The following is an 18981-nucleotide window of genomic DNA, read 5'->3' as shown; positions in this document are numbered from 1 at the left end:
TTGCTTTGTCAGCATGGGCTTTGGTAATCCACCTACATATTTAGGACTACAGAAAAGCTTGCACAGCTCAAGCCCTTTAACTCCCACTGCTGTTGTTCTCTTGCAGTGCAGTCTGACTACCAGAACTGCACATCAGGATATTCAACTGACCTATTTCTACAGTGAGTATATAGTAACAGTGACTGATAGTTTGGATATGTGATTTGGCTTAGTGTACCCAAGTTCATACTGGTATGTCTTTCAAGCTGAGTCAAGGGATTTCCTGTGTGTTAAATGCTTCTCTCTAAACAATCTTTTCTGAAAAAGGCCTAGCCTTAGGAGAGCTAAGTGGTACAGAGAGGAGTTCCTCATGAAAATAAAAAATTTCAGCAAAACGACAACTAGTAATAGTAATTTTTCCACCCAACTTTATGAGAAAAGGAAGGGCTGTTTTTCAATTGGACTCTACTGTCAGCTGGAAAGCAGCAAGTCATTTGCTGGGAGAAGACTACAGACACCTTCTATAACCATTCCTCAGTTGCAACTCACTGTTTTATCCATATTGACCCTCACAGTCCTCTGACCATACCTGTGGCCACAAGAATTTAGATTAAGAATTCAATGGATTAGGTGAATAGTGAACGAGTGCATAGGTTGGACTCAAGGAAGAGATGAATGTCTATCCTCCAAAGTGAACACCTCTCTACAGATTTACATGTCCCATAGAAATAAAAGGCTGCTCTTAAAGTAATGTTTCCTATTTTATTAACTTGGCCCACAGCATCAAATGCTGATGCTGGTGGTATGACAGTAGAGGTCGAATCTTCCCTCCAACATCTCATTACATTTTGTTGCTGTATGACAGATGGCAGCAGAGGGACAGTCTGACAGAATGGCATCAGACATGGAAATAAGAATGAAGCAGAAGTTTGGAATTGAATTCCTCAATGTGGAAAAAAATAGCACCTAAAGATGTTCATTAAGTCTTGCTGAACATTTATGGAGACCAAACAGTGAATGTGAGCACAGTGAGGTGATGGGTGGTACGTTTTAGCAGGGGTAATGTTGATGTGATAAATAAGCCATATTCCAGACAACCATGCACAGCTGTCAGACCTCAAAATGAAAAGCACTTTGATCACCTCATCTTCGTGAATCAGCTGGTTATGAAAAGAGAACTGTGTATGGAGCTGAATAGTCAATGCATTGGAAACAATGATGGCAACACTGGAATATTACAAAGTTTGATCAGGTCTGCCCCCTGAATGCTCGCACAGGAACACAAAGAATACCATATGAAAGTTTGTCAGGACATATTGAACCAGTGCCAGCCTGAAGGTGATAGTTCCCTTGACCACATCATGACTGGTGATGAGATGTGATGTCACCGCTATGTGCCAGACTCAAAACAGCAGTGCATGGAGTGATGACATACAAATTTTCCATCGAATAAAAAGTTCAATACACAGCTCTCAGAAAGACAAATGATGTGCACTGTCCTTTGGAATAGGAAAGGGGGCAATCCTTTTGGATTTCCTGGAACTCTGACCTCTACATCACAATATTGGCTAAGCTGAAAGCTTGAACTTTTACAGTCAAACCAGAAGAGAAGATGAGCTTTCTTTTGTCACATGATAATGCTTATCCCGTATCAGTTTAAAGATTGTGGAACACATTACCAGAATCACAGAATGGCCAGGGTTGGGAGTGACCTCAAGGATCATGAATCTCCAACCCGCCTGCCACATGCAGGGCCAATTACAATTTTGGCTACTCCACCCATCATATAGTCCAGATTTCCTACCTTCTGACTTCCATCTTCTTGAGTTGGTGAAAGATGGGCATCATGAGTAGCATTTTTCTAGTACTAGTGCCATCATAGCAGCAGTGAAACTGTGGGTCACCTCTGCTGGTGCAGATTTTTACAACTGCAGCATGCAGACTGTGGTCCATCACTGGTGAAAATGCATAGCTAATAGTGGTAACTGTTTAAGATAGTATTCTGTATCTGAGAATTAGCTCTGTCAAACTGTGTTACTGTGCTCTTTGTATCTGTTGCAGTTTCCATGGAAATAAATAGGAGGTATTACTTTCAGAGCAATCTGTGTAGAATTATTCACTGCAGTAGGTTTATCCTCTGAAGTGAGGATTTTCCAGTTTAGATTCAGCTTTAAGAAGTAAACGTTGCAGTATGTGCCATCATATATATATATTTAGTCAATGACTCTGCTGACAGAAAATTGCAAGCCAGTGGGACACTGCTGTAATCTCTGATTCTAACTGGTCCATGCATTTCCAGTGTCCATGCCTAAAGAGACTCAGAACTGTTCGTTAAGTTTGTTGTGAAACCAAGAGTTTAATATTTGTAATTTCAAAGGATCAATAGGAAGTCAAATTGAGTGAATCTAGTTTTGAAATGGTGTGATTTCAGAGAAACAGAAAATTGCATATCTCAGAAGAATTCACGTCTTAATGTATCACCACAAGTTTGAAACTTTCTATGTTTCAGTCTGATGAGAGTTTTTCATTGTAGTTGTTGATTTGTTTTTTAATGAAAGACTTTACCGTACACGTTACAGTACGTGTAAACTGCTGTAAAAAAGCTGCATTGTTCAAAAGTAGAACCATTTATTGTACTGATAGGTTAACAACAACAGCCACATTATTTAAAACGGCTTGTCAGCAATAGGGTTGATTTTGTTTGCTTTCACACATCTCCTTCATGTTCTTATAATGGAAGTGGAAAACCATATTGAAAACATATTTCTCTTCAGTAATAGTTTTTTTTGTCATCGCTGTTTCCTCTGTCTATTTTTATATAAATTACCTGGTTCACTGACTGAAATTTAAATGAAATAGTGATTTCAATTTTTCTTTTTGTTTTTGTGTGGTTGCTACTACAGTGGCACCTCTTGCATCCTCAACAGTGTCTGAGGGCTCTGAGTGCACCTTCAGCCTTGACTGTCCCTGCAGCCTCCTCCATGGCCTAGGCCCACCATGTTCATCCCTGGCCCAACATGGCTGGTCACCAGCTCCTCACAGTCCAACGCTTCCCAGCCATGGGTTCCACTGAGTCAGGTACATTCATGGGTCCACATCCCAGCCTGGAACGGCTTCAGATATTCCCTGTCTTTTGAAGGTGTTTGGTGTCTGGGGCTCCCCCAGTACCTTCAGCAGACCTTTTCCTTGCTGGCATGGATATGTCCTGGTCTGAATAGATATTTATATAACACATATATTTTTATATAACATATATATACTTATATAACGTATATATATTTATATAACATATATTTATATAACATATTTTGCATAATAAACATTTCATGGATTACTCTCGGATCCCATAAAAAAAAAAAAAAAAGAAAAAAAAAAAAGAGAAGAAAGTTATTCCTGCTGATAGGCCACCACTGCAGAGACTAATTTTGATTAGTAAACTTCAATCCCTTTACTGGCCAGTCTGGTGGCTAAAGTCATCTCTGTCCTTTCACATGTGTAGTTCCACATACAGTAGCACTGGGGATCTCTGGTACAACCATTTTTACAGCCAAAAGTGCCTCTACAAAATAAGATTTGGACTTCAAGAAATAAATTTGTCTGGTACAGTGTACATTGGGCTTGAGCACACAATGCACATAATGCATGTCAGAATAACTTGATATAATAAGCTACCTACAGTCAGTCTCTGATACATTTTCTTTTCCCCAGATCAGAGTGAATGCACCCATGCTGACTCTCTGGCTCTGAACACTGGGAGAAAGGTAGCAGAGGCAGATTGCATCAGACAGATCTTTTCCGTGTTCCCCAAAAATGCAAATGAGTGGAATACATGGAATTTACAGGTGTGTTGATGCCGCTGAGTTAAGACCTAGACAGTAAGAGTAGAAAAAGCACTTTAAATAGTCCTATAAAGGAAAATTATGGAGATATTAATACAGATGAGAAGCATAGGCTTCACTGGATATTTCCTTCCAGTTTTCCACTTTCTGTAGCACTTTTAGAAAATGCTATAGTTCTTTATTATCTCAAGTCATACTATTAAAAAATAATAAAAAAAAAAAATCTATTGAAAGATTGAGACTTCTTAATCTAAATCTATCCTCTTCCAGTTTAAAGTCATTTACCCTCATCCAGTGTGAGAATCCTTCTCTGTTTTTTTTGGCTCAAAGCTTGCTTCCTGAGGTTTTTCTTGTGATAAGACTCTGAGTGATTTGTTGAGGAGGCAACTAATGGGTGCTAACTGTGTGACAATCGATATCGCTTTGGGAACATTTGCAAGCCCCTTCCCCCAGAACTGCTTGCTCTGTAGAAGAGCGGAAGATCTGGCCTGTGACTAAACCGCTCCAGCTAAGTATGGAAGGCTGGGGGATGATACCATTGTATCCTGCGAAGGCAAGATGCAAGTTGGTGCCTCCCTGCTTCCTCTTATCTACTGGCAAGGCCAGGAAGATAAGAACAAAGGAGTTTCCTGCTGAGGCCCCAGAGCCAGAAGCTGCCACTCAAAGGAGAGCTGACTCGACCACTTTGGATTGGAGCTGTCACTCCAAAAACAGCTGACTTCACCACTTTGAAAGCATTGAAAAGGGGCCATCATCGCCATGGTCGTCGTCGTCGTCGTCCTTCTCACCGTCAACAGGACAACTCTGCCTGACGACCCACCGCTACTGAAGATCAAAGACTGAACTACGAACCTCGCTGGATCCATGGTGGTGACTATGTCCCTCTTGCTGCCTATAAAGACTCCTTGCCTCTTCTTCTTTCCTATCTTTTCTATCGCCCTCCTTCCCTTCCCCCATTACCCTAATTCATAATAGTGTCCGTCCTCCCCTTCCCCATTTCCCTGATTAAGACTTGTAATAAACTGGTCGGACCAACATTTGAACCGGTGCTTCTTAATCTCACGCCGGGTATATAGATAATAAAAGAACCTCCTCTCCCTCCTATAAATTGGAGCGAGACATTTATTTAATGGCGTAGTCGTTGCAGGATACCCACCGTGAGAGTGTTGTCCTTCCAGATATATTTTGAAACTTTTTTTTCTGTGTGCACCTCCTGGAGTTGCAAGGAGCGATAGTTTTGAAAATTTAGACGTGAGTCCTTCTCCAGGAAGACCGCTCCATATTCTGAAACTTTACCTTTTATGTGTGTACCTCTCGGGGACGTATTTTGAAACTTGCATTTTGTTTAATACGTGTGTGCCTCCTCGGGAAGACCTCTATGGTTATTTGGTAACTGAAGTGCGAAACTTGAACCGTTTGTGTGTGTGTGTGTGTGTCTGCATGCACACGCCTCTTGGGGAAGTGAGGACGTGATACTTTGTTACTTAAACGTGTGTGCCTCTCCAAGAAAGTTTATTTACTCTATTGAAACCTAGAAAGTGTTGCTTTAGCTTCTCATTTTTTGTGCTCCCCCAAAGAAAGGGAGGAGTGATTGGAGCATTTGCATTTGTTTAGGTGTGGTGTATCTCCCTGGGAGGAACGGTGAGGAGTAACTGAGCTTTTGAATACGTGTACCTCCTCCTCCCTTAGTGTTGGTCTTTCATTGTATTGAAAAAACGAGCGACAGCATTGCCACCATGAAAAGTGAAGATGTATTATTTGATCTTTTAGAAAAACATGGTGCTCGACCCTCTTTATCAGGTATGGACTGGGCACGACAGAACTGGTATAACTTGCAGAGTGTTTCGGACCGTATTAGTGTTCTGCAAAACAATGCTCGTACCCGAGCTGGAAAAGGAAAGTCGTTTATTTGTGCCGTACTCGGGGCTACTTTAAAAGCAGCCGTGGAGTTCCGAAATGAAAAGCATTCGGCAGAACTCCAAACCATACAAGCACTGCAGGAATCGGTTAAAGTAACACAAGAATTGGTGAAAACTCTGCAGAATCAAATAGTGAACCTTGAGGAACAATTAGAAAGAGAGAAACGTAATTCGGCTTTGTTGCAAATGGCTTTTAAGGAACTGCTAACGTGTAAGCATGCCAGCCATACCATCACCCGTAGTTCGCCTCGAGAAAAAACTTTTCCTCAGGTGGAACTACCAGGAATGAGGGAAAGGCTAGATGAAATAGAAACTCCAATAGCCCCATTGCGTCCTTTGATGAAAACTGAATATACATTTGATAACAGTGAGGATCTAGATCCTCAAATGAATGTTAAGGAAATTCCCTTCTCAGCCACTGAACTAGCAAAATTGAAGAAAGATTTTAGCCGCTCTCCAAAGGAATCTGAAACAGAGTATGTATGGAGGGTTAGCCTCACTGGTGGAGACCAGATTCTGCTAACAGAAAAGGAAGCAGAAGGTTATTGGGGACCAGGAGTATTTTTAACTACTGGCAACAGTCGTGCTCCCTGGTCCTTAACACAAAGGGCTGCCTATTGGGCAGGTGGTCTCAACCCTTTAGAACGGGGAGACCCTCTTGCCATTACTGGAACAACTGATCAGTTAGTAGAGAGTGTTCAAAAGGCTGCTTGTCTCCAAATGATGTATGATAGAAAGCTGCAGCCACACCATGAATCACCTATGATGATGCCTGTTGATCCTGAGAGAATGACTGCTTTAATTAAGGGGCTTCCAGAGTCGTTAAAACCTATAGGTATACAACTGCAAGGAAAAATACAGGCAATGCCTCAGGGAGAGAGAACCCAGCCAGTGTTAAAAGGAACTATAACCCCCAACCATCTGCAGTCAGGAAACAAAGTGTGGACGTGGGGAGAAGTTGCCCAAGAGTTAATTAACTATGGAAGGAAATATGGGCCAGTGGTTTCTTCCTCCACTAAATTTGAGCCAAGTGAAGTAAGACTTGCAGCAGTCAGCCTTGCCCCCAGGCCTCCTAGCCCAAAGCTCAGTGGGACTGGAAGGGTCTCACTGTCAGTAAAAATAGGTAGGCGAAATATTGATCATAAACGTAATTGTCTCTGGACACTGGGCTGGCAAAAGGGTGTTCCACGAGATTTGATGAATGGATTACCCACTGTCAGGTTGGAGAAATTAGTTAACTGGTGGCCAGAACAAAAGCTCCAGAATCTCGAGGAAAGCAAAACCCCAGGTCCTAGGGTCTCTCCCAGGGAACCTGAACGGCTATCCAAGCCATTAGAAAACTGACGTCTTCGCCCCTCCCAAGTGAGCGGGGTGGGGGCGGTGAAGGGTGGATGCATGAGAAAGCTCACAACAAAGGGAAACAAGATCGTCGATTTAAACCTTTTGCTAAAAGTCTCACCACTCTTGCCAGTTATCCCTGTGAGTCACGATCCAGTGGCTGATAAGCCAGGGAAACACTGTTACCTCCCTGGCCAGACTGTGTCGATTGACTCAGCTAACCTGAGGCCAGTTCCCCTAACCTTAACGAGATCCCTTAACAAATATCTTTGGAAGGCTAAAGACACCCCGAAAAAGGAATATGAAATCAACACTTGCTGGATTGTTCCCTCATTTTTTAACCATATTAACAAAGCCCAAAAAGGGCAAGTCGGTGTCTTGTTTTATTTCACAGAAGATCCCCGTGGGACCTTGACAGAACACAAAAAGGCTAATAGCTGATTTTAACTATTTGTGTTTTGTGACAGAAATACTGAAGATTTGATCATGCTAGAACACAGAATGTACCTCTTGATTACATTTTTTGGTTGCAATAGTGTTATGTTTTTTGTTGTTATGGGTGTGGGTGGTGATTGGTATCAGTCCTTGGATCTGTTAAACTTCACAACTGGGTTCAGGGCTTTTTACAGGTCATCCTGGCTTACTGGTACTCCCTGCACAGTGATACTATTTCTTTTGACCCCTTCTTTTACCCCTTTTTACCAAACTGATTATGATTTGCATGTAACTCCTCCACAGTGTTTCCAAATTCCTAACAAACTGGGAAATGAATCAAGGGACCCATCTATATTAGATGTGGTCACAAAAGAAATCTATCATAAAGCCTTTTGCACTGATGCTTTTCAGTGTCGCACCAGTCCAGGAGTTCCATCCAAAACATGGTTGTTGGAAAGTGCCTAAGTTTTAAAAAGAGATGTGTATGTTTCTGGGATTACCCCTCTTTGATGGTTTGTACTGTGGGGTATCCTGCACACACTGTCCTGTGAAAAGTTCTGTGGACTGTAACAATACTTGAACTTGCCAAACTAATATTTGTATCTCTTAGCATTTGAATTACTTTGGAAATGCTCAAGTGTAAAGTTCTCAAGACACTAAATGATCTTAGAAAACATTACATGGCAAGTCCACATATTGTCAAATTAGACTAGATACACTTTTAGTGAATTAACTGAAGTGTAGTATTGTATGGCTATTCATAAACACCACAACCTCTACTGAAGAATTCCCATCTGGATCCTGGCTTACACTGGGAGTTCCTGGGTGGGGAAAGCAGCTGACACAAATACCTAAGTTTGTTTTACCTATTAATTATTATTATTATTATTGGTTATTGCCAAATGTATGGATGTCTCTTTTCACTTTCTACCTTTAATTCATCATGTAACATTCATGTCACCACTCCTGAGGTATCACCGAGTGGTGTCTGTGGCAAATTGAATGATTCTAATTGTTGTCTAAAGATTGATGATAATGGTGAAGTTGTTAAACAAATTGCCCAGGGTATATGGAAAATAGCCCATGTTCCTGACCAAACCTGGAAGGGCCTAGACGTTGATTTCTTTTCCTGGCTTCCAGGTGGCCCATGGATCAAACGTATCCTATTTTCTCTACTGTGTGTTGTTGCAACTCTTATGTTTGTACCTTGTATGATTCCATGTTTTATTCAACTTATACAATGTGTCGTATCCTCCATGTACTTTGTAACTACTTCAACTGATGATGGACAAGTCCAACAGATCAGGGCAACATCTGTAACCAAGCCCAAGAAATCTTTTGTAGTAATTGTGTAACGATTATCTTCCCCTTCTCCCCCTCCTCCTTCCCCCCCTGCTTCTTTGCTGTCTTTTTCTTCTCTGCCTTTTCCTCACCACCATGGAGGGTCACTTATGCTTTATTTCAAGCAATCTTTGAGCCACGGGGTGGTGTGAGAATCCTTCTCTGTTTTTTTTGGCTCAAAGCTTGCTTCCTGAGGTTTTTCTTGTGATAAGACTCTGAGTGATTTGTTGAGGAGGCAACTAATGGGTGCTAACTGTGTGACAATCGATATCGCTTTGGGAACATTTGCAAGCCCCTTCCCCCAGAACTGCTTGCTCTGTAGAAGAGCGGAAGATCTGGCCTGTGACTAAACCGCTCCAGCTAAGTATGGAAGGCTGGGGGATGATACCATTGTATCCTGCGAAGGCAAGATGCAAGTTGGTGCCTCCCTGCTTCCTCTTATCTACTGGCAAGGCCAGGAAGATAAGAACAAAGGAGTTTCCTGCTGAGGCCCCAGAGCCAGAAGCTGCCACTCAAAGGAGAGCTGACTCGACCACTTTGGATTGGAGCTGTCACTCCAAAAACAGCTGACTTCACCACTTTGAAAGCATTGAAAAGGGGCCATCATCGCCATGGTCGTCGTCGTCGTCGTCCTTCTCACCGTCAACAGGACAACTCTGCCTGACGACCCACCGCTACTGAAGATCAAAGACTGAACTACGAACCTCGCTGGATCCATGGTGGTGACTATGTCCCTCTTGCTGCCTATAAAGACTCCTTGCCTCTTCTTCTTTCCTATCTTTTCTATCGCCCTCCTTCCCTTCCCCCATTACCCTAATTCATAATAGTGTCCGTCCTCCCCTTCCCCATTTCCCTGATTAAGACTTGTAATAAACTGGTCGGACCAACATTTGAACCGGTGCTTCTTAATCTCACGCCGGGTATATAGATAATAAAAGAACCTCCTCTCCCTCCTATAAATTGGAGCGAGACATTTATTTAATGGCGTAGTCGTTGCAGGATACCCACCGTGAGAGTGTTGTCCTTCCAGATATATTTTGAAACTTTTTTTTCTGTGTGCACCTCCTGGAGTTGCAAGGAGCGATAGTTTTGAAAATTTAGACGTGAGTCCTTCTCCAGGAAGACCGCTCCATATTCTGAAACTTTACCTTTTATGTGTGTACCTCTCGGGGACGTATTTTGAAACTTGCATTTTGTTTAATACGTGTGTGCCTCCTCGGGAAGACCTCTATGGTTATTTGGTAACTGAAGTGCGAAACTTGAACCGTTTGTGTGTGTGTGTGTGTGTCTGCATGCACACGCCTCTTGGGGAAGTGAGGACGTGATACTTTGTTACTTAAACGTGTGTGCCTCTCCAAGAAAGTTTATTTACTCTATTGAAACCTAGAAAGTGTTGCTTTAGCTTCTCATTTTTTGTGCTCCCCCAAAGAAAGGGAGGAGTGATTGGAGCATTTGCATTTGTTTAGGTGTGGTGTATCTCCCTGGGAGGAACGGTGAGGAGTAACTGAGCTTTTGAATACGTGTACCTCCTCCTCCCTTAGTGTTGGTCTTTCATTGTATTGAAAAAACGAGCGACAGCATTGCCACCATGAAAAGTGAAGATGTATTATTTGATCTTTTAGAAAAACATGGTGCTCGACCCTCTTTATCAGGTATGGACTGGGCACGACAGAACTGGTATAACTTGCAGAGTGTTTCGGACCGTATTAGTGTTCTGCAAAACAATGCTCGTACCCGAGCTGGAAAAGGAAAGTCGTTTATTTGTGCCGTACTCGGGGCTACTTTAAAAGCAGCCGTGGAGTTCCGAAATGAAAAGCATTCGGCAGAACTCCAAACCATACAAGCACTGCAGGAATCGGTTAAAGTAACACAAGAATTGGTGAAAACTCTGCAGAATCAAATAGTGAACCTTGAGGAACAATTAGAAAGAGAGAAACGTAATTCGGCTTTGTTGCAAATGGCTTTTAAGGAACTGCTAACGTGTAAGCATGCCAGCCATACCATCACCCGTAGTTCGCCTCGAGAAAAAACTTTTCCTCAGGTGGAACTACCAGGAATGAGGGAAAGGCTAGATGAAATAGAAACTCCAATAGCCCCATTGCGTCCTTTGATGAAAACTGAATATACATTTGATAACAGTGAGGATCTAGATCCTCAAATGAATGTTAAGGAAATTCCCTTCTCAGCCACTGAACTAGCAAAATTGAAGAAAGATTTTAGCCGCTCTCCAAAGGAATCTGAAACAGAGTATGTATGGAGGGTTAGCCTCACTGGTGGAGACCAGATTCTGCTAACAGAAAAGGAAGCAGAAGGTTATTGGGGACCAGGAGTATTTTTAACTACTGGCAACAGTCGTGCTCCCTGGTCCTTAACACAAAGGGCTGCCTATTGGGCAGGTGGTCTCAACCCTTTAGAACGGGGAGACCCTCTTGCCATTACTGGAACAACTGATCAGTTAGTAGAGAGTGTTCAAAAGGCTGCTTGTCTCCAAATGATGTATGATAGAAAGCTGCAGCCACACCATGAATCACCTATGATGATGCCTGTTGATCCTGAGAGAATGACTGCTTTAATTAAGGGGCTTCCAGAGTCGTTAAAACCTATAGGTATACAACTGCAAGGAAAAATACAGGCAATGCCTCAGGGAGAGAGAACCCAGCCAGTGTTAAAAGGAACTATAACCCCCAACCATCTGCAGTCAGGAAACAAAGTGTGGACGTGGGGAGAAGTTGCCCAAGAGTTAATTAACTATGGAAGGAAATATGGGCCAGTGGTTTCTTCCTCCACTAAATTTGAGCCAAGTGAAGTAAGACTTGCAGCAGTCAGCCTTGCCCCCAGGCCTCCTAGCCCAAAGCTCAGTGGGACTGGAAGGGTCTCACTGTCAGTAAAAATAGGTAGGCGAAATATTGATCATAAACGTAATTGTCTCTGGACACTGGGCTGGCAAAAGGGTGTTCCACGAGATTTGATGAATGGATTACCCACTGTCAGGTTGGAGAAATTAGTTAACTGGTGGCCAGAACAAAAGCTCCAGAATCTCGAGGAAAGCAAAACCCCAGGTCCTAGGGTCTCTCCCAGGGAACCTGAACGGCTATCCAAGCCATTAGAAAACTGACGTCTTCGCCCCTCCCAAGTGAGCGGGGTGGGGGCGGTGAAGGGTGGATGCATGAGAAAGCTCACAACAAAGGGAAACAAGATCGTCGATTTAAACCTTTTGCTAAAAGTCTCACCACTCTTGCCAGTTATCCCTGTGAGTCACGATCCAGTGGCTGATAAGCCAGGGAAACACTGTTACCTCCCTGGCCAGACTGTGTCGATTGACTCAGCTAACCTGAGGCCAGTTCCCCTAACCTTAACGAGATCCCTTAACAAATATCTTTGGAAGGCTAAAGACACCCCGAAAAAGGAATATGAAATCAACACTTGCTGGATTGTTCCCTCATTTTTTAACCATATTAACAAAGCCCAAAAAGGGCAAGTCGGTGTCTTGTTTTATTTCACAGAAGATCCCCGTGGGACCTTGACAGAACACAAAAAGGCTAATAGCTGATTTTAACTATTTGTGTTTTGTGACAGAAATACTGAAGATTTGATCATGCTAGAACACAGAATGTACCTCTTGATTACATTTTTTGGTTGCAATAGTGTTATGTTTTTTGTTGTTATGGGTGTGGGTGGTGATTGGTATCAGTCCTTGGATCTGTTAAACTTCACAACTGGGTTCAGGGCTTTTTACAGGTCATCCTGGCTTACTGGTACTCCCTGCACAGTGATACTATTTCTTTTGACCCCTTCTTTTACCCCTTTTTACCAAACTGATTATGATTTGCATGTAACTCCTCCACAGTGTTTCCAAATTCCTAACAAACTGGGAAATGAATCAAGGGACCCATCTATATTAGATGTGGTCACAAAAGAAATCTATCATAAAGCCTTTTGCACTGATGCTTTTCAGTGTCGCACCAGTCCAGGAGTTCCATCCAAAACATGGTTGTTGGAAAGTGCCTAAGTTTTAAAAAGAGATGTGTATGTTTCTGGGATTACCCCTCTTTGATGGTTTGTACTGTGGGGTATCCTGCACACACTGTCCTGTGAAAAGTTCTGTGGACTGTAACAATACTTGAACTTGCCAAACTAATATTTGTATCTCTTAGCATTTGAATTACTTTGGAAATGCTCAAGTGTAAAGTTCTCAAGACACTAAATGATCTTAGAAAACATTACATGGCAAGTCCACATATTGTCAAATTAGACTAGATACACTTTTAGTGAATTAACTGAAGTGTAGTATTGTATGGCTATTCATAAACACCACAACCTCTACTGAAGAATTCCCATCTGGATCCTGGCTTACACTGGGAGTTCCTGGGTGGGGAAAGCAGCTGACACAAATACCTAAGTTTGTTTTACCTATTAATTATTATTATTATTATTGGTTATTGCCAAATGTATGGATGTCTCTTTTCACTTTCTACCTTTAATTCATCATGTAACATTCATGTCACCACTCCTGAGGTATCACCGAGTGGTGTCTGTGGCAAATTGAATGATTCTAATTGTTGTCTAAAGATTGATGATAATGGTGAAGTTGTTAAACAAATTGCCCAGGGTATATGGAAAATAGCCCATGTTCCTGACCAAACCTGGAAGGGCCTAGACGTTGATTTCTTTTCCTGGCTTCCAGGTGGCCCATGGATCAAACGTATCCTATTTTCTCTACTGTGTGTTGTTGCAACTCTTATGTTTGTACCTTGTATGATTCCATGTTTTATTCAACTTATACAATGTGTCGTATCCTCCATGTACTTTGTAACTACTTCAACTGATGATGGACAAGTCCAACAGATCAGGGCAACATCTGTAACCAAGCCCAAGAAATCTTTTGTAGTAATTGTGTAACGATTATCTTCCCCTTCTCCCCCTCCTCCTTCCCCCCCTGCTTCTTTGCTGTCTTTTTCTTCTCTGCCTTTTCCTCACCACCATGGAGGGTCACTTATGCTTTATTTCAAGCAATCTTTGAGCCACGGGGTGGTGTGAGAATCCTTCTCTGTTTTTTTTGGCTCAAAGCTTGCTTCCTGAGGTTTTTCTTGTGATAAGACTCTGAGTGATTTGTTGAGGAGGCAACTAATGGGTGCTAACTGTGTGACAATCGATATCGCTTTGGGAACATTTGCAAGCCCCTTCCCCCAGAACTGCTTGCTCTGTAGAAGAGCGGAAGATCTGGCCTGTGACTAAACCGCTCCAGCTAAGTATGGAAGGCTGGGGGATGATACCATTGTATCCTGCGAAGGCAAGATGCAAGTTGGTGCCTCCCTGCTTCCTCTTATCTACTGGCAAGGCCAGGAAGATAAGAACAAAGGAGTTTCCTGCTGAGGCCCCAGAGCCAGAAGCTGCCACTCAAAGGAGAGCTGACTCGACCACTTTGGATTGGAGCTGTCACTCCAAAAACAGCTGACTTCACCACTTTGAAAGCATTGAAAAGGGGCCATCATCGCCATGGTCGTCGTCGTCGTCGTCCTTCTCACCGTCAACAGGACAACTCTGCCTGACGACCCACCGCTACTGAAGATCAAAGACTGAACTACGAACCTCGCTGGATCCATGGTGGTGACTATGTCCCTCTTGCTGCCTATAAAGACTCCTTGCCTCTTCTTCTTTCCTATCTTTTCTATCGCCCTCCTTCCCTTCCCCCATTACCCTAATTCATAATAGTGTCCGTCCTCCCCTTCCCCATTTCCCTGATTAAGACTTGTAATAAACTGGTCGGACCAACATTTGAACCGGTGCTTCTTAATCTCACGCCGGGTATATAGATAATAAAAGAACCTCCTCTCCCTCCTATAAATTGGAGCGAGACATCCAGTCACTACACGACCTCATAAAAAGTCTCTCCCCAACTTTCCTGTAGGCCCCCTTCAGGTACTGGAAGGCCGCAATAAGGTCCCCTCAAAGCCTTCTCTTCTCCAGGCTGAAAAGCCTCAGCTCTCTCAGCCTGTCCTCACAGGTGGGGTGCTTCAGTCCTCTGATAATCTTTGTGGCTCTCCTCTGGATCCTTCCCAACATCTCCATGTCCTTTTCGTGTTGGGGGCTCAAGAACTAGACATACTCCAGGTGGGGTATAACGAGAGCAGAGTAGCGGGGCAGAATCACCTCCTTTGACCTGCTGGTAACACTTCTCTTGATGCAGGCCAGGATAAAGTTGGCTTTCTGGGCTGCAAGTGCAAACTGGTGGGCTTGTTTCTTAAAAGTACTTACCTATTTGCCTTGAAGGCTAAAAAAAAAAAGCAGTCTTCAGAATACTGTCTAAATCACAGAATCACAGAATCACAGAATTGTAGGGGTTGGAAGGGACCTCCTGAGATCATCGAGTCCAACCCCCCTGCCAAAGCAGGTTCCCTACAGCAGGTCGCACAGGTAGGCATCCAGGCAGGTCTCGAACATCTCCAGAGAAGGAGACTCCACCACCTCCCTGGGCAGCCTGTTCCAGTGCTCCGTCACCTCACTGTAAAGAAGTTCTTGCGCATGTTTGTGCGGAACTTCCTATGCTGCAGTAAAATAGACAGTAAGAAATATATCATTTCTAGAAAAAGGATTCAGTCCATGCAATGCACTAATTACAATGAATTCTTTTCCAGGTTGCTAAGGATTGGAGTTGGCTATGGATTGGAGATGGGATGAGTGAGTGGCACACCATGCCTTGCTTATGTTACAAATGGTACTTCACCAGCTGGTATCTTCATAAAATGATTTTTTGTGATGGAGGATTAAAAACATTTCAGAAGGATGTGACAAATTGGGTTAGAAGTTTGTTTGGGTTTGTTGTTGCTTTTTTTGTTTGTTTGTTTGTTTGTTTGTTTTGCCTTTTAAAATGTTTTTTGACTTGTGAAAATCAATAAATATCTAGAAGAATTACCTTATTCCTCTCAGCTCTCTGAATACAAAAATCCTCACTAGTTCTTTGTTGGACATGTCTGAACTTTGGTATTTAGCATGGAAGAACATTTTTAACAGTGAGGAAGCATGCAATTTACACAAAGGAAAGAAGAGCCGAGGGAAAATAATAAGTCCATTGTTCTCCAATACAACAAGAAAGGTCAGGGAAAATACTTTTTCCTTCTGTTCCTTTTCATTTATTTTTTTTTCTGTTGACCCATGAAATGAAAATAATAATAATAATACACAAATGTACATTTGCATGAATCAGTGATAAATTCGTAATTTCTGTCTTCTAGGTAGTTGTGATTGGTTCAAATGGGATGTTCTAACAATCTGTCAAGAACAGAAGACAGCAGCAGGAGCTCTGAAAGGAGTAGAGTGCTGAGTTGTTGCACAACCCTATGCTCAATCACAAAGTGCAGCAAAAGCATTCAAGAATTTTCTGTCTGCGCTCTGGGAGTCTGTAGAATACCATTATGTTCCAACAAACATTGCCTAGCATTTTGCTGCCAGCCTTGTCATGATCTCATCTAAGATACAAACCACAAGAACTATGATCAACTTGTGATATACTCCTCTGAGACATTTTTTCCCAAAATAGTAAAGATTATTCCACAGTGTAATTTTTTTCTAGCAGTCTTTGTTCTCTGTTACCACACTGTATAATTGTATGATTGTATACTTGTAAAAGTGAAGCAAGTTTCCCATGATAAAAATATCACTGCACAATACAGTAGCTGCTAATAAATACTATACAAATAGAATAACAGTTTTTAAGGACACTAGGAACTTTTAATCCAACATCCTGTATGAAATATATAACAGAGTCCCCAGTTCATCACACCAGCCATTTTAATTTCTGCACTGCAGACCCAAAGTCATTCAACTACTGAATAAATAAATTTTTGTTGTTGTTTCCATTTTGAGAAAAAGCAAGGAGTATAGAAAATTCTTTGATATCAGCTGTTTTTCTTATTCTGTAAACAGCACATGGGTATGCAGTGTCCAGTGTATGTACAGCGATATGGAAGTGTTTTCTTGGAACAAACAGGAAAGTAAAGCAAAAGATGTCCAAAGGAACATAAGCAGAAGACTGGTAGCTGATGGGTAAAATAAGTCTCCCCGCCGTACTAGCCTACTTTATCATTCCAAATGCTCAAAACCTGACGTTTTCCAAGATGAAATTAATATTCACTTTGAAGATGCTTCTAATGAGATATGGATGCTAAGTTAGTCTCTAACAGCTTTCCAGTTGTACGTAATGATTCATTTGGAGAGTAACAGATTCAGCTTTAGAATGTCCCATCTTACTGCCCAGTATTTCTATGCTCTTGCCAGCAAAACTCAATGTCTGCAATGGTCGACCAAGACATGTGGCACTAGTACTGTGCCACATGGCACAGTATTGATATTAACCTGGCGTCTAGCCCCCTTATTTCAATATTCTTCATTTCATGTTGTTATTAAGGTAGACTATTATTGCACTATTATACAGCACTGAAGAACAGTTCATTTCAGCCTTTACTATGCATAGCTAAATATTCTACTTCATGAATTTTCAAGTGTCAGGGGAAAAAAACAGAGTGAGGATTTGGTTCCATTTGTATCCCATATGTACAAATGTGTTCAGTTTATAGCCATGAAGAGAAACTTTCCAGCTTCCAGAACTGCATACATAGCCTGGAATGTGAAAATTGGTTGTTTTCTTTCCCTTACATTATATTTATTATCTTTGATAATAAAGGTTGTACAGTTGCATAGCTGGCATTTTTACTAGTGACTCATGAGGAAGAATAGAGTCCAATTTTCTTGTCCTTAACTATCTTGGCTCTGTTGCTGTAGTAAATAGAAAGCACTTATTGTCAGACAAGTATGTGGATATGACTCAGGGATAGAGAGGGCCGGAGATCACTTCAATTAAAGAAAAAACTGTTCTATGAACAGAAAAGCAAATGAGGCCTAGTTTGCTATAGGCTTCTTACAGACCTCCTAGCACTTTTCCTCTTTCCCTTTCCCCTAAATCCTCTAAATCTGTTTGGCTGGCTTCACATCAACTCTATTTCAAACATATTAACAGGTTTCTTCACCTAGCAGAAATAAAGAGAACACTGTATCACAAAGGCAAACAAGAAGGTAGAAAATACCATTATATAACCTTCAAGCTTGAATGTTTCATATTCAGAATAACAGATTCAGCTTTAGAACATCTCATTTTACTTCACAATCTTGTTATGCCTGAAAAACTCAGTGCCTGAAGTGTTCAAACAAGCCATGTGGTACTAGTACTAGTTAGACTATACTGCAAATTCTAGCATTCTGGATGTGTCTTGAGAATGTGTTCTATTCAGTGCCCTAATTCTTTTGCATCAGGTTGTGTTAGGGCATGGAGTGAGGGAAACAGTTCCTTCTATCTCGTCATATTCTGCATACTGTTAAGAGTCATGAGCCTCTCCTTACTACAACGCTCTTTTTTGTGATTTTGTGGTACCCTAAAAGATAGGTTTTAATACAGTTACAGTTCTTAGCATTTAAGAAAAAATCGGTTTGGGAGTTCCTTCAGTAGAACATAAGAACAGATGATCAAGTGATTTTGTCCAGTTGTAAAATCTTCTGGCTGAAAAATTGCCTATTACCATGTGAATAGCTTTCTCTTCACAACTATTCCTTTGTTAAACAGGCATCTTTCAGTTGTTCTCAAACATGCATTGTAAGTTATGAAGTTTGTATTTGTCAATTCAGTTTTCTTTTTCTGCTTTTATACAATGCCATCAGTGTTTGCTATCTTCTGTTTGTGTGCAACAGTATTAGCAAAGGGTATGAGCGCATGTGTAGATATTGGGAACTGATGAAATCTGAGTCTCACAGTTTGGTCAAGGTGTGGAAAAAAAATAAAATAAAAGACTTTGTGTATACAAGACATCAGAATGAACATGTTCCAACTCATTCTTATAAAGGCATGTAGTGACAGGATGAGGGGAAATTGTTTCAAACTGGAAGAGGGTAGATTTGTCTAGACAATAGGAAGAAATTTTTACTGTGAGGGTGATGAGACACTGGAACAGGTTGCCCAGTGAGGTTGTGGATGCCTTGTCCCTGGAAGCATTCAAGGCCAAACTGGTCTAGTGGGAGGTGTGCCTTGTAGAGGGGGGTTGGAACTAGGTGATCTTAAAGGTCCCTTCCAACCCAAAACATTC

The 18981-nt window shown here is 41.8% G+C and overlaps 1 protein-coding gene across 6 annotated transcripts; it reads left to right on the top strand.

Annotated features, from left to right (window-relative positions):
* Positions 1–4117: 4117 nt before the first annotated feature.
* On the top strand, positions 4118–18688 carry LOC125689110 (uncharacterized). 6 transcript variants are annotated; one of them, XM_048935926.1, is made up of 3 exons: positions 4118–9573; positions 15487–15566; positions 15841–18688. In XM_048935926.1, exon 1 carries the CDS (start codon positions 5555–5557, stop codon positions 7079–7081), a length of 1527 nt encoding a protein of 508 aa, XP_048791883.1. In that variant the 5' UTR covers positions 4118–5554; the 3' UTR covers positions 7082–9573; positions 15487–15566; positions 15841–18688. The 6 variants fall into 6 exon arrangements, with proteins under 6 accessions (XP_048791883.1, XP_048791882.1, XP_048791884.1 ...); XM_048935925.1 differs by having other exon boundaries at positions 15487–15944; positions 16084–18688; XM_048935927.1 differs by having other exon boundaries at positions 16084–18687.
* Positions 18689–18981: the final 293 nt, after the last annotated feature.

Source organism: Lagopus muta, chromosome 2 (assembly GCF_023343835.1).
Source record: "Lagopus muta isolate bLagMut1 chromosome 2, bLagMut1 primary, whole genome shotgun sequence".
NCBI classification, from domain to species: Eukaryota; Metazoa; Chordata; class Aves; order Galliformes; family Phasianidae; genus Lagopus; species Lagopus muta.
The sequence above is the reverse complement of the archived record's forward strand: the minus strand, read 5'-3'. Positions and strand labels throughout refer to the sequence as shown.

What these genes read in the sequence shown, in the direction of transcription:
- LOC125689110 (XM_048935926.1), top strand. Translation starts at nt 5,555, where the DNA reads ATGAAAAGTGAAGATGTATTATTTGATCTTTTAGAAAAACATGGTGCT.